This window comes from Limanda limanda, chromosome 4 (assembly GCF_963576545.1).
Source record: "Limanda limanda chromosome 4, fLimLim1.1, whole genome shotgun sequence".
Classification (NCBI taxonomy): Eukaryota; Metazoa; Chordata; class Actinopteri; order Pleuronectiformes; family Pleuronectidae; genus Limanda; species Limanda limanda.
The window spans coordinates 22,727,638-22,743,902 of NC_083639.1; the positions used below are offsets into that span (position 1 = coordinate 22,727,638).

The 16,265-nt window shown below is 39.8% G+C and overlaps 1 protein-coding gene across 1 annotated transcript in view; it reads right to left on the minus strand.

Annotated features, from left to right (window-relative positions):
- Positions 1 to 16,265, minus strand: part of LOC133000111 (copine-9-like) — a 179,118-nt gene that overhangs the window by 8,636 nt on the left and 154,217 nt on the right. Inside the window, exons 16-18 of the mRNA XM_061069989.1 lie at positions 14,035 to 14,216; positions 7,623 to 7,750; positions 339 to 441 (exon numbers count right to left, since the gene is read on the minus strand). Coding sequence (XP_060925972.1) covers positions 339 to 441; positions 7,623 to 7,750; positions 14,035 to 14,216 — 413 coding nt within the window. The remainder of the gene's footprint in view (positions 1 to 338; positions 442 to 7,622; positions 7,751 to 14,034; positions 14,217 to 16,265) is intronic.

Sequence of the window (16,265 nt, forward strand, 5' to 3'; positions counted from 1 at the left end):
TTGATGTGTCAACACACCCACGATTCACTGAAGACACATTTGAGATCAGATCACTCAGACCACATTGGAAAGAGGTCTGTCACACATGTGCAGTGACCTATTTGAGGCCACCACTATTACTAATAATAACACTGACTCATGTATACATTTTTTCACATTGATAAAATCTTGTCTCATTGTAAAGCTGCATGAAATGATTGATTCAGCCCTGTCTGGCTTTAAATAGTTGAACTGGCTAATAACAACAATCATTCAAACAGAATTAGTCTATATGTTAAGGTCTGAAAAGGACCATACACACAGTGTTGTGTTTTGTTTGCAGTGTTGTGTTGACTCACATTCACCACAGCCTCCTTGGTCTGATCCATGTCTGAGATGACACCGTCTGTAATCATCAACAGCACAAAGTACTGGGAGCCGTCAGTTACTTCTCCCGCACATCTAAATACATAATACACACACACATACACACACACAGAGAGAGAGAGAGCGAAAGAGATTGGTAAATTAAAATGACATTTGAGAGGGTCTAATGTGGTGGTACTGATCACAGACACACTGGTCACACGGAATTGTTAAATTATATGTAAAGACAAACTTTCCTCTGCATCACTGCTCACATTTTCCAATTGAAAGAATGAGGTCAAATAAAATGTCACTTCATCCGTCTTCCGGCAAAACATTTTAAAAGGATGTATGTCAATGTCTACAAATTATAGCATTAACTGAAAGCAGCTCATAACGTCTATCAAAGTGATTTTATAGGACCAGCTGTGTGCAGGGGGGTTATCATTGACACCAGGGCCCACTCTGGCCCGAGTCTTGCTGTCAGGAAATGCACAAGTTTGATTGGCCAATAGAATATGTTTTTTAGTTTGTCATTCGCTGCACATCAGCACGGCTGCTGTAAGCACGCAGTGAGGTCTCAAAGAAATGGAAAAGAGGCCGACATACAATCATGCCAGTCTAAATACAATATCAGTGTGAAAACATATTTAATTGAATTAATTTACCTAATAGTTCTCACATATAATCTGTTAAGAGGACAAAAGAGTGAGTTGAGAGTTCTTCTCTGCCACAGACTTATCATTTATTATCATATTATTCCAAACTGACACTGTGTGTGCGTGTGTGTGTGGGTGGTTGGGTGTGTGTGTGTGTGTGTGTGCATGTGCGTGTGGGTGTGTGTGACAGGTAATGTGAGGATCCCAGCAGGGAGGAGGTAGACCTGCTGTCTGACTCACTGTTTGATTGGCTTACACTCTGTCTGGCCTGAGGCTAAGAGCAGACAAAATGGCAAACTGTCTTTCTGTCTACTAGATTCCTCCTGTCTGTCTCTACACCTGTCCCTATTGTTTCCTCCATCTTTCCTCCTCTGTCGTCTTTTGTCTTGCAGACCCCTTCTCCCTCACTTACTTTCTGTGCAGAATAATGGAAAAGTGCATCAACTCGTAAAACAATGGACCTGGGGAACAAATTGTGCTGTTACAGTAGTTTTTCAGTGTCTCAGGCTTAAGTCCGCAGAAAGTCTGTCACTTCAATTATTCACTTTGCAGCTGCAGTTTTTTTCTCCTCACGGGGTAAAATAAATGAAAGTTCATCACATAAATATATGTCACTCGTAGAACTGATGTTTTTTTCAGTTGAGCACGCCCCTGGCACAGGAAGAAATTCATAGGTCATTGCTGAATTTACCCTTTAACCTTAATATCACCACTGAAATTCTATAGAGATGTGTACACATTAACTACATAGCCACAGTTGTGTATGAGCACTTGCAATATATATAAATGCATTTGCTGGATGAAAACATGTTTCTAGCTGTAAAGGAAGGTTTTATTGAATTCATTATAAGAGCAGGAACAAGTGAGGGCTCATCTAAGTTTTGCATCAACAACTCTGTTCACATAACAAACAGATCCATGAAGAGAGTAGCACAAAATGATGTTTGAAGTGAGCTCTAGTATGCTACTGCTGAAGCAGGATGTAGGAATGATGTGTAACCGACTCTAGTGATGTTGATGTGAAAGCTGAGCACTGTCAAATAATTCTTGACGGCAAAGCTGATGACATACCACTGAAATCTGACTGAAAGAGAAGAGACGTTGAAGAGAGCAGGGAGGGAGTGAAGAGTGTAACTGGAAACATGATATTAAATCAGAGGCAATAACACCAACTGTGAAATGACTCATTGGCCCTCGGACTAAAATTAATTCCACGCTGAGCCACTGGAGAACACACTAGCTACTCAATCTTCCTGTACTGGCCCAAAATCTTGTATCAAATAAAACAGTGATTTGTGGCAACAGATCCAGAGGTTATTACATTAATATTATTATATTCAGTAAGAGAAGGTCTACCTAAAGTGACTTTAAATAAATGCATTCAATTTCTCTATTAAATAATAACAAAACAGTAATTTTGCTGCTGCAATGCTCTATATTGAGCTGAATTACAGAGCTTTTTTTTTAACTTGGGTCTAAAGATTGTGTTGATTGCTTAACAGACCTTTGAAATCAAAATAAACAAAAAAAAACAAGTTCAGTGTAATTTTATGGAAAAACATTGACTAACTTTCTAACTTCACTCTACACTATAGACTGTTTATAAAACGCTCTGCACACAAAGTTTTTTGTAGAACTGACTCACCGACACCAAATCATTCTGAAATACATTAACAAAGGACAAGGGAACAGATCATTCCAAACAGGCAGGTTTAGAACGGGCACTACACTTGTATCACCAAAATTGGAAACTGTAAAAAGCAACATACAAGACAGAAGTTGGGAAATGACAAAGCAATATGTGTAAACTCAGTAAAAATTTAATAAATAGTGCATTTTCACTGGCTTTCATGACTTTTATGATTGTTCTTACACTAAGCTGTTGTTACGACATGAACAGTTACATGTGGCTGTGTATATTTATGTGCATATGGATTACACCATGCATCTTCCACCTCCACCTCCTCTATCTCTGTTTTCATCACAACTCTTTACCTCCCACATGGATGACAGCAGCAAAGTAGAGGTGGATGAGGAGCAGTGTGGGGAAGACTGCAGATGAAGAGGAGAAAAATGGGGAGTGAAAACCAGAGTAGGAGAAGCAGGTGAAAGACGAGTGATACAGACAACAAGGATGTGGGGGAGGAAGAGGGACAGTAAACAGGGGAAGATAGTCAGCGTATGAAAAAGTGAATTAGGGGAGAGTAGTGCATCTGATGATTACAGTGACAAAAATATCTGGAGACGTGAAAAAAACTAGTATCAAATAAAAAGAACAGCAGGGAAGCAATAAAGGTGGATGCTCTCTCTTTTTCTATGTGGATGTCAATGTATCTTGAAGCTCTTGAACCCACAGATGAACAACCCAGCTCTACACTCCATTTGATTATCCAACCACAACCACTCAACTGGAACAGGATTTCATTTCTTTATGTGGGAGCTAAAAATACAGTAACAGGTAATAGGCAGCCAGAATCCGTGAAAAACTGTCTCTACCCCAACAACATTTCATTTGTGAAATTAAAATTGTTGTGAATAAGACCCTGCAGGCTGATATGTGCTGCAGGGTTCAACATGAAAACACAATGTATTAAGCTATTCCTGTCTACTTATGTCACCAAAACACACTCCCATTGTGGCTGTCAGAAATTAATAGAGCACTCAATGTGTGACCCACTTGATGCAAATACTTAAAGGGGACATATTGTGAAAATTCCACTTTTTTAGTGCGTTACATTAATTTGGGGGCATGTCTACCGACCCAAAAACTCTGAAAAAAAACAACTCCCGCGATTTGTTATGGTTCCTCTATGTCAGAAACGTCATGCTTGAGTGACTGCGAATAAGCTTCCGTATCAGTCTCTCGTCACAATGAAATGGGAGTCTCTCTGACATTGGCTTGGTCTCTGCTTCAGTGTATGAAACTCTGGCTGAGGTATTGCAATATGAGAGCAAGGGCAGGGTGCACGCATGGCAAACAGATAGATTAGCGACATTCAGGTACATCAGCCAATTTCATTTGGTCCGAATGTAATGGAACATTTCAGTCCTTGTGGGCCACAGACACCGTCTATTGTTCTTTTTTTCATGGGGCCATACTTTATATGGGGCAACTGCATCAGCTGTTTAAAAGGGACAACTCTTTGAATTAGAGACTGCAGCAACAGGGGCATGTGAAACTATGAGTTGTTATGCATAACAACTCATAGTTGTTGTTATGCGGTAGTAAGGTTCTTATGGATGATGACAGTGAGGCAGTGAGCAGCAGACTGTTTTACATGAATATTGTAAACGTGAAGGAGTTATTTAATGTTCATACCAAAGTAAAGAAGTTATAAACCTGGAAGACAAAGGCATCCAAATACTTCCGAAGAACTTCTTAATGTATTGAGGACCGGCAGTGTGAATTCAGAAACCCATCATAGTTTAATAGCAAAATCAGCTTCAGGCAACTGAATAACTTTAATTTGAGTCTGTTTTCAAAGAAGCTGGTGATATAAGCTTCTGTACAAAGATAATAACATTGGCACAGTAATTTGTCAGTGAAATTATCTCAGACTTGAGGAGGAATTGCCACTAACAGCTTGACACTAGCTGTATGGGTGTTTGTTTATCTCCAGGTCAGGATTGTTGGGTCTGACTCAGATGTTTTGGGTTGATTTTCATCCCCACTCCACCCCTGCTTATGAGTCACTTACTGTAACTGAAGTACATAGAGTTCAAACGCACTCCTCTTCTGAACCAGTTGTCTTTGTGTGAAGAGACGCTGCGAACGTCTCTGTCCTGACTATGATCCTTTAGAGTAAGTGGTTACAGACAAAGATTGTTGAACCTAAATGCAACAGAAACATAACCCTGTCTTCAGTGCTCCTCTAGAAGCTCTGCCCCCCGAAAGTAATGGATATGCATTACCAAGGCAACGACACAACAGTGCAAAACATGGCATGGCGTGAGGTTGATGGAAGAAGGAGACCTAAGAGTTTGGGAGGATGTGTCGATATGCAGGAGTTTGGAGCGAGATTATGAATGGCCTTAAACATGAGGTGCAGAATCTGAAAAAGAATGCGGTATCTGACCGAGCGCCAATGAACCTGCTGCCTAAGGACAAGAGTGATGTGATTAAGGGAGGTGGTTCTGAAAATGATCCGAGACAGAACCCTGGGGAACACAAGTAGTGACTGGAAATGACTGAATTTGAAAGATTTGAATTTGTTGGATGAACTGCTTGTGACCAGAAATATATGATTTAAACCAGTCAAAGGGTGTGTGATGCTAATGGAGGCTAGTCTGACAAGGAGAATATTATAAGGGATTATTATTATTAGTAGTACTCTTATTATTAGTATTATTATCATCATTATTACTGTTATTAGACAAAAAGCTCTCAGATAGCTTTGTCTTGGATTGAAATGGTCCTGCACCGGGTCTGGTAACCAAAGGTAAACGGCAAAAAAAAGTAAATGAATACATTCACAGGTACTGGCACATGCAAAACATTGGTCAGAACTAAAGCATGTTTTTTGTCTGGAGAAATCAGAATAAAAAATGATGGTTCAGGGATTTTAACAAATAAATAAGCTGAGCAAAAGGAGCAAAACATCGGCCCAGATTTGCACCACTATAAGAACAATGTCAACTTCACACTTTTTGCAAAACAATACACAAAGTATTTGCAAAAAAAATTAAACACACTTGTATACATTAGACACAGAAGTATATCAAGATGTCACTTCCTTGCAATTCCAAAGCACTGACTGTCAAATGCCCCCCCTATGAGCCAATAAGTTCAACACAGCCATCGGGTGTGCAAACACATGATTGCTTAACTGTAGACAGACCAATCAGGTTTAAACACAGTCTTCAATCAAAATGTAAGGAGGAAGAAGAGTGAGCCTGAGAGGGGGAATCAACAGAGGAGAAGGAGGATGAGGAAGAGGAAGAGGTAGACCTGAAGCAGGAGCAGGACGTGCTCAAAGAAGAAGAGGACCAAATTTATAAAATGAAATTCGCTCAACACTAGTTGACCATGTCGTGAACCACGGATTGAGGCTGAGGGAGGCTGGACTAAGAGTTCAAATCTTAGCAGATATACAGAAATCTGTCATTGTAACCTGTACTGGAAACAGAATTTTCTGTTCGTCTGATATTTGCTGAGCTTACAGTGTTATGCACACTACTGTAGTAGCATGACAACTGGGACATGTTTTGTTGTGATTCTCAATGTTGACTGATTTGGGTATATAGAGAGAAATACATTATAATTTCATCAGTCTGCAGCATTGGTCTTGTGTAGTGTTTGGTGAATTTATTGTATATTTGCACTTTCTCTGTGTACTTCACTTACAGTATTCTAATCACTGAGAAGTAGAATTGCTAAAAATGTTTAAGGTTAGCATCAGCAGTGTGTAACTGGCTCAAACTGAATTAAATAATATAAAATGTGTGTGTTTCATACGATAACAAAATGCGGTTTTGATAAATTAGTGTATAGTTTTTCATTTTGCAATGGATCTGAGGTGTTTTGCTAATTGGGTGTGTGGTTGTGCTAATTGTGTGTAGAGTTTTGAAAAACCGGGTCCTGTTTTAAAAATCATGCTTAAGCAATGGAGAAAAACTGTAAGACAATCACATCACATACATAGATTAAAGATGGTACATCTCAACTGGCTTAGCCTGATATATAATTCATTCCCCTTGATGAACACCAATAAGAACACTGTCTGTATTCTAACTAGCTCTCCATTAGTCAAACTGATAAGTTCAGTTGTCAGACATCACATCACACAAACAACTCGTTAACAACTGCAACCAATTAGGGTTTTTACTCTGAGTGTCAGACGTTAATCATTAACGGTGGTGTCAGTTTATTTCAGCCCCACTGTGATCCAATACAATACCCAAGAAATTAATAAAACTAATTTCTCTACAGAGTAGAGGTCGTTCTCTATGACATGCCTGCATGTCTTCTGCTTTTTGCCGTCGAGCCGCCTCAGATCTTCTGTTTATATTCATGATATGCATAGTGTGTATACACAGCTGGCTTCCCATGATGGAGCAAGTAACACATGCATATGAAACATCTTTACATCTTTAATGGATGAGAAACATAATGTATAAGTGAATATGAAACTATGTGTTTGTATACTGTGTGTCTGTGTTTTTGCCTGTTTCTGGTATGCATCTGTTCACAGGTTGTTTGTGATCCTTTCCACGTGTGTGTGTTTACATTACTATGTAATTTCAGTTTCAAGCCCTCATACTGGGAACAATTCTGCATTGTCACAACTTGGTTTTAAAGCTAAAGTGGATCTATCAACACAAGAGATCAATGTGCTTTTATCTAACATTTAAACTGTGTAGAATTTATAATTTATTTATAATGCATGTAACCACTGTATAGCTGCTTAATGTACAAGTATACAATCTGATTTTTGATTGTGTGGCGGGTGAATATCAATTTCATGAGACAAAGACAAGGGGAGTGTGTGTGTGTGTGTGTGTGTGTGTGTGTGTGTGTGTGTGTGTGTGTGTGTGTGTGTGTGTGTGTGTGTGTGTATGTTAGTGTGTGTGGGTGAGTAAGTGTGTGTATGTGTGCGTGTGTGTGTTTGTTTTTCTCACCGAGCCACCTGGTTGATGACTGGGGAAAAGTTGGTTGGACCATACAGCTGGACTGTTCTCAGACTCTGGAAATATGCCTCTAGCACCCCTTCGATCCCCACACAGTTTGGGTTTTCTGTATTTGAGTTCTGAAAGAGAAAAAGTATGTCAACATGAGGCTAATGACATCAACAAAGGTAGCTGCAGTATGGAGTTACCAAGCCTGGAGTCTAATCAATGATAAAAGATTGGAGGCGGGGGTTGGAGGTACCTTTGCCTCATCTTAAATACGATACTTCAATCAGTACACACATATGTAGAGCACCATATGCAAATCATGGTGGATGGTTGCATGCGGGTGCCAATGGTGAGAGACAACAGAGGAAACTGCATAAAATAGTACATCACCTGAGGTAAAGGTCAACATTATATTCCCTATATGTCCCTGCTGGGAAAAAGTTTTGTGCAATGATGAACTGAAGGCTTGAGTATTTTGGATACACACGCCTCACTACATATGGTGTATACTGGACACTGCATACCAGTATTATCAATATGGAAATAGATAGATTACTTTATTCATCTTTATTCATAGTCACTCTTATAACAAATCTTCTCAGTTCTTATGTTTCGTCAAACAACAACTGAAGCTTTTGGCCAAGTCTCTGTGCCGTTATGTACTGCATTGCTCTAACATGATGGCTGATTATATATGTGATGAGCATGTTTCAAATCTGTGAGAAGCCCTTTCATCTCCTTCTTCAGTGTGAATAAAGATAAAGTTAACATGGAAAAACTGCAGAATAATAGACATCCAAGACCTTTTATCTCAGACCAATCCCCAAACACACAGTCATTTTCGCAAAAAAATCTGTTCCTTTTCTCAATTTTCATGTCTACCATCCTCGAGTATCTCAAGGGCTTTCTTAGCAAAAAGGGGGTATGGTACGATTTGGTGACACCAAAACGTTGAGAGCGTTGGTGTTCTGAAGAGTTGCTGTTGAAGCTGGCTCTGCTGAATGACATACAATCACAACAGCCACAGGTCGACTACTGAGCGCACCAAGTTCCCTGCAGCACAGATATCAAAGCTAAGCAATGTGGCGTGATCAGCTGCAGCCAATGACGGCCAAGCGGAGCGTGACGTCAAGAATAATATGAGTGGGCTGAATTTCTTTTGTGTAACATATTTTTACTAAGCAACTAAATATTTGTAATCTGACACGGCGAAGAAAAATTGTGTGTTGCCAAATTGTCGGCAGCCAATTTTTTGACGGCCGACAAAAACGGCCTGACATTGCTAGTGTGAACCGTGTTATACTGTGTGTGTCTTGACCCCTGCAGAACCCCTGAGAGTGACTCACCGGACCCCTGGGGTTCGATCGGAGGGTTAAGAACCACTGGTCTAGTTCTTATATATACGAATAGATGTAAGTAATCCTAGATCCACCCCTCAATCCACATCCACACCAAAATTTGAAATAATCTTCTGAGGCCCAATCCCTCACCAAGTTTAGAGGACATCAGTAGCTTTAATGTATACTTGCAAACAAATAATCCAACAAACAGACAACCCAATCTCATTGGTCTATGTAATTAATATAGTGGACCAGTATATTCATTGATGTGCAGAGCTCTCAGTAACTTCAAGACAAAACAGCCAAGTAATTCAATTGATTTATTGTGCCACAACTAACATCCACTCACTTTTCATCCGGGCACACAATAAGTAAGAATCAGTTCGTCCTGATTACTTGGTGCAATGTCTTAAGGGAGCTAGACACTGGGCTTCATGCAAGACCATTTACATATTCTTACATAACATGTGCTCAAGGTTCATACACCAGCTTCTCCACACATTTATTGTTATTCCAGCATTTCAAGTTGATGAACGTCAGAAAATTGCAGATTTGATCATTAATCAAAGGCCCAAATTGTAATGAAAAAACAAACTAAGTTTAATGTTTTGTTGTTGTTTATCACAAAAAAAACAAAAGTAAATTTAGCTAAAAAAGTAAAAATGCTAGTCTAATAAGAATGAACCATACAAATAATTATTGTATAATATAAATAGTACAAAAATGTATATGTTTGTTGACTATTTTGACAGTGCACCATGTTTGAAAATATTGTACAAACAGCAAATGATAAATATGAAAAGGAAACTCTGCAATGTTGCTGTCTATCGTACGTATTAGGTTTCCTGAAACGACTGTTTTTCCTTGAACCGATACTTTTGTTGTTCAACTATTCACAATGTGTGGTGAGCGAGCAGCTCCTCCATTTCTGCTATTCTCTGGATTTCTCTTGCAATTTTAATCCACATGCCGGCATTTTCAAATAGTCTACATGTTGTTATTCTCCCACTGTTGAGACAATTCAAATGCAAAACTTGAATAGAATTTGAGTATAGACAAAGACAGCTTAAGTATTTGTTTACCACAGTGATGGTCCCTGGTGGCTCTGAATAATATCATGCAAAGTTAATCCAGACAGACTGTGGAGAAATATTTCTATGCAGAATACAGTAGAATTATCCACCATGAATAAAATATGCCTCTGTGCACAGTGCATCAAAATAATCCAAACCCAACTGCTGCATGTCGACAGATTTCAACTACATTCAGCGTGTGTGCAGCCTCAAATGGTGCTGACAGTTTATCAAAACACTGATTCATCCTCTGTTTACCGGGAACCATCCCCCCCGTTTCAAAAGCAGGTTCACACTCTGAGAATCTTCTCTTCGTTATCTCTCTCCAAGATTACTTCTTAATTGTTTCCTATGAGACTGAAGTTTTTCTTTAATAATATGGATTTCTTTTAAGTATCAACAGTGGACTCAGAAGCCAATGTTAATTAAGCTCTGAAACAGAGGAGTAATGCAGCAGAAGCTCCAAGTTAATCAGTTTCAAGTAACTCTCATCAAAGACAAATATTTGATCTCATGTCCTTAAGGTTGCTTCAAGGTAAATTGACTCTTAATTTATTGCAAGTGTGAGCTGTTCAAAATTGCATATGTTCTTTATTAGGAGTTAATAAGCTGGTTCATACATAGTCTGACCCTTATATGAACCAGGGTTATTAAGTAAAGGGGCTTAGTGTTCAAAACCAGCCCCACTTTCTCCTTTTGTGAACATCGGCACACATCTCACTGTACCCATGATCTGTCATATGTGATTCAGACATTAGAGACAAAGTATGATGACTTTTACATTTACATGATGTTGATGAAGATTGCTCGACATGCTTCAAGCATTTTCCAAACAATAAATTGCTAATTAGAGTCGCATGACCCAGTGGGGGGATATGTCACGCCGAGGTGAACCCTAATTGGGAGAGTTAATTGAGAGGCTGCTCATATGCAAATGAGCATCTAGCCCAGCAAGATTCTGACGCTCTCGTCCACCTCTGACTTCTGATTGGGAGGGAGCCAGGAGGATCATGGGATTTTATAAACCTGATTAAAAATGACAGTTTCAGGTCAGAGAAACTAAGTCCACAAATGCAAAACCTAAGGCATGTCACCCAAATTAAAAGCTGTGCCCATATTATCATCTTCTTGACATAAAATCCTACTATTCTTATCTTGAAGCGTTGGAACAGCAACAGATTAAATGTTTCTCTTCAACCCACTTATCTCCTCATTTCATTATCTGGTAAGAGAGCCGTTTTAAATCAAAGCAGGAGTCATTCTTTCTTCTCATCTGTATTATTTCTCCATCAGTGACATACCACCTCACAGACACCACTTCTTTTCTCTTGATGTGCGGCGTGATTCATTTTCTTCCTCCAACCTTTCGTCCCTTTCCTCTGCCTCAATCATCCCCTTCACAATAATACTCCACAGTGCCTGCAGTTTGTGGGATTGCGCAACCTCTCCTTTCATTGACTGAGCAGGTTGTCCTGAGTTGAATAGCTGTGTGTTGTTAGGTAAAGTGCAGGGGGAAATTTGGCTTGTCCAGATACATTATCCTTCTAATTTGTTTGTGATCACCCACAATGAATGACTAAAAAAACATTTCTGAAAAAACATCCTGGTGTCCCTGCAGGGACTGCAGAGTGTGTAAGGACTGTAGAAAACAATGAAGAAAATCTGACAGCTCACAGGCAAATGTTTCAAAGTTCATAGTAGGCCTTCAGCTTGTGCAAAGGCATCACATGGCATATTATATAATAATTATAAACATGCATGCATCAAATACGATGAAGGATAAAAAGAACACAATTGGTGGAGTTCTCTTGTAAGTGTCTATCACTTCAACACGTGTGACTTAACAGGGGCCGACTCATAAACTCACTGTTCCATAGTGGAAATAATAGTCAATAACTTTCAGGTTCTTTAAGCTACTTTGACTCTGTGTGGTTGAACTCATTTTTGTATCATATGCGTGACAAAATAAATGGTTAAATGACCTGAAAAAGATTTTAAGTAAGCAATACGGGCAGTAATCTAAGGAAAACATTGCTGAAATGCCATTGAATGGTCCCAGTTTGCCGCATTTGAGTTGTCAGCCAATAAATGTCCAGCATTAGCAGGACAGCCAGGTCATAAATGAGCTTTGGTCGATCTTCTTGCGGCTCTACTTTGGTCTCCACCAACTCCTTGTTTTTGTATGCTGTTTTATCAGAACTCACTATAAAACAATGGCTGATGTAGTTATGAAAATAGTTTTGATGGGTTTTAAAAGCAAAGCAAAGATCCAAAGCAAAATAAAATGCTGAGCAGACCTAACGAAGGTCAATTGTTCACTAAGAGCAATATATTGGACGAGTTGGAATGGAAAGCTCTCAGGTTAACCATCAGGCAGTAAACATCCTGGTTAAAACGCTTACTGAAAATTCCCTCAACATCACAAAGACCTAGGAGGTGTGTTTTTTATTATATAATGAATATATTGGTTCAACAGTAATTGTCAGACCTTAAAGGCTCTCCCACTCTAATGTGTTTTTCTGCGTGATGCTTCTTTTTGCCTTGACTTGAGTGTTTGATTACACTTTTATTTTCAGCCTTGAAGAGAATCCAAATTGGACTCGGGCTCTACGTCAGAGAGACCTTATATCTGACAGACACATGCCACATCCTGTGATTTAGTCAGAGTTGACCCGATAAATAAAACTTCCAATTTCAACTTGGCAAAACTGTTTCTGTACGAATAAAAACAAGTCAATGAAATGAGTACCAGTTAGGATTGAGTCGGAAAAATAGACTGTAAATCCCTATTGTCTAAATATCACAAAATGTCATGCACTTGTATTTAAACATTCACTTTCTCATAGTTTCTGTTCAGACCTGGTTTTAACATCCATCCTGAGAGATCTGATCATAAGTAGACAGCTCTAAGCTAATCACGTAAATAATTTCAGTACACAAAGACAAAATAATGCTGTATTTACCCAGGCTACACAGATATGTTGTCAACATGTTTGTGTTGGTGTGTGTGTCTGTGTGTTGGTGCGAGCAAGAGATAGGGAGAGAGCAGAGTCAGTATGGCTGAGAGAATTAAGATGCTACATGGAGCTCTCTCAGTGGCGGCATGTTAATAAGGGGGGCAGGGGCGCTGCCCCCTCCAACATCCTGAGACAATAAAGCCAATATAAAAATGTAAAACATAATTTAATAACATAATTTAAAAAGATAATAGTTTAACTTGTACAATCAGAATCAGAATTATTTTTATTGCCACGTATATTTGCATATATTGGAAATTGCCATGATGTGGTTGGTGCACTGTACATAAAACACCGCACCGGCCAATTGAAAGTGAATGTAGGTTCTTGCATTTTTGTCAACCATGGGACCTGAGGCTGCTCTTGAATCGGTTAATGCAGATTTTCCACGGGATGCAGTCGGAAATGATCGAGGATGAGCAGACACCCGGGGCTTCTCCTGCTCTTTTAATGAGAAACAGAGGTGACTAACTGGAAATGGTGGAAGTAATGTATTTTACTGTTTCCCCTGGTTGCCGTTCCAAAGTGTCGGCAAAGAGGTATGTGGACAAGGATGGGGGTGCGAGACCTAAATCATCTCTCTGAAAATGCAATTGGCATGAAAGTTGCCATGGTCACTTACAGGCTACATTTTTGCAGCAGGCTTAGCATTGCTCAGCAGCTCTATGCAGGCTAAATGATTGGCATATTGTGTGTTGTGTTGTTTTTGTTGGGTCTGGTCTCAGTTTGTTTGATGGCAGGTCAGAGGACGTCAGCTGAGTAGGCAGTTTTTCTATGTGGCTCAGGACACATGCGTGTTCACACCGCTAAACGAATGTGGCCACATGCGTCTCAAACAACCTTTTGAATTTGGTCTTATTGATCTGATCTCAAGACCCATTGAGAATGCATTTGGGTGGGTTTCACACCTGTCACACTGACCACTTGTGATTGGATGATGTTGCATGTTACTACCAGGCCTGAACGGGGTCTTACTGTCTCTTACCAGGGGGAAGGCGTGAGAGATCTTGCCATCTGGGGGAAGTTTAGCTCCAAAGCCATATGCTGGGAAGAGTTTGTCGCTGTCGTAATCCTGAATGATCTCCCCTACAGCTTTTAGAGCCATGGCATATGCATTCATCTGGTATGGACTCATGTAGTGCAGTGAGGTGGGCTGGGATGGGTTCCCTGGAGAGAGAAAGCTTTCATGTGATTATGGCACATCAATTAAAGCCACGTTTATTGATGCTATTCTATGGCACATGGATGGAATAAGCCTATAGTGTGAAATGATTACAGTTAAATCATTCAAGTATACTGAAATCAATAATTTAATTGCTGTACACTGTAGCAGAGAAGTGACCCTGTCTCCTATATGCAATTATATACAACTAAAGTGCAACAACAAATACATTTTCTACTAACGTAATTGAAAATATATCACAGACCTAATGAGAATATATATTTAAATGTTTACAGACAACATATTTGTTCAAACTCTGATCTTACAGTACAAACCACTCTTAGTCACTACAGCAATTAAACAGATCTATTTAGACTCTTGCAGAAGCCTACTTGGGGAAGGTTTGTGAATGAGTTTGGTCTGGTTCATTACAGAAAATCTTCGCAAAGAAACAATATTTCCCTAAATTAAACCAAAAGCACTAAGATGACTGCATGTGGATGCAAATCCTCATCTCTGGTGTGGCAGATTGAATGTACACTATCCTCCTCAACAACCTCCTTGTGAATCAGCTGCCGTCAATAAATGCCAGATGGAGGTTCATTCGAAATCCTCCGAAGATAATCCAGACAGAGATCATATCATATGAACCTTTGCAGTTGGATGGAAATATTTATTTTTCATAAAGGGGGACATATTGTAATTATACTACTTTCTGGTGCTCTATTATTTCAGTGGGGTTCCCACCAATGCAGAAAAATCACAACAGGTCAGTTTTTTGTGGGGCTGCCTACGTCTGAAAACATGTGCATCATTGAGCCGTTAGATTTGGAGCCTTAATTAACACATTATTTTGGAGTTCATTGAATTCGACCAAACTGGCTGATCTCTGAATTTGCATCAAGTCTCCACCTACAAAGTCAGAGCTACCTTGGCAAATGTTCACCTTTTTCCCCAATATGCAGGATCTGTGCAAATATGTTGAAGTGAGCCAAGCACACAAAATGGTCTGTTGTTGGCTGCACAGAGGGGGGCATATCTTTACACCAACTCACAGTGGTTAAGTGGTTGGAGTTAATATGTCAACGTCCCAGCTACAGTCAGGAAAGATCTGATAGCGTGTGCAGGGAGTAAGGAGTTGCTTTGTTTGCTTCTCAGGAAGGTGATGAGGCATCTCCAGCTGCACAACAGCCTCGTCACCTGGCTGAAGAGTGGACAAAGGCATCCTTAAATTCCCCACTATCTCAGCCCTGTACGGCTCCCTTGGCCACTGCCTCATATCATTCACCAAGCTTCGATCCTGAGACACATACACTTGCATTACTACTCAGTTCTTCGGACACACACCTTCCCGTAGGTGCAGTCACTCAGTCTTATCTTCTCTACCGCCCTCCCCAGCAAACAACTTCATTCACTACAAAGCTCCATATACACTATCTGCTATATTTGTCCCTCCATTTCATAGTTTCATAATGTCTATCACGGTCAGACTCGCCAGCGTCAATGACGGCTGAAATCCTGCCTGTGGATCTGTGGCCAGTTAAAACATCCAAAAAAATTACCATCCTTGGCAGGATTCACCATAAACTCGGTAGCTACCCCTGTTAATCAACTGGAAACAGGGTTCACCAACTTTGGTGAAAATCTGAACATCGATTTTTGAGTTTTTTGTACACAGACAGGAAGGATGGGGGGGGGGGGGGGGGGCAATACCCTACTCCTGGCTTATCCCGTGCGAATAAAGCAATGGATCATTAGCATCTAAAGGAACACATCCACAAAAAGGCCCTTCAGAACAGGGCTCTTCACACAGGTTTGAGGCTTAAGGGGTTGTTGCAGTATTTCATCATTTTGGTATTTTGACTAGTAGAGTATATTTTATCAAGACCTTACAAATATGTCAAATTGTGGGGAAAAAAATGCTTATTTTACTTTGTTTACTTTGAGCCCCACCTCAAAACACAATCATAAAGCCCTTAGGGGAAATGCCAGAATATATTACATATGGTAGAACATTGACTTATTACTTTTTGCATGCTGTCACTAAAGTTCAG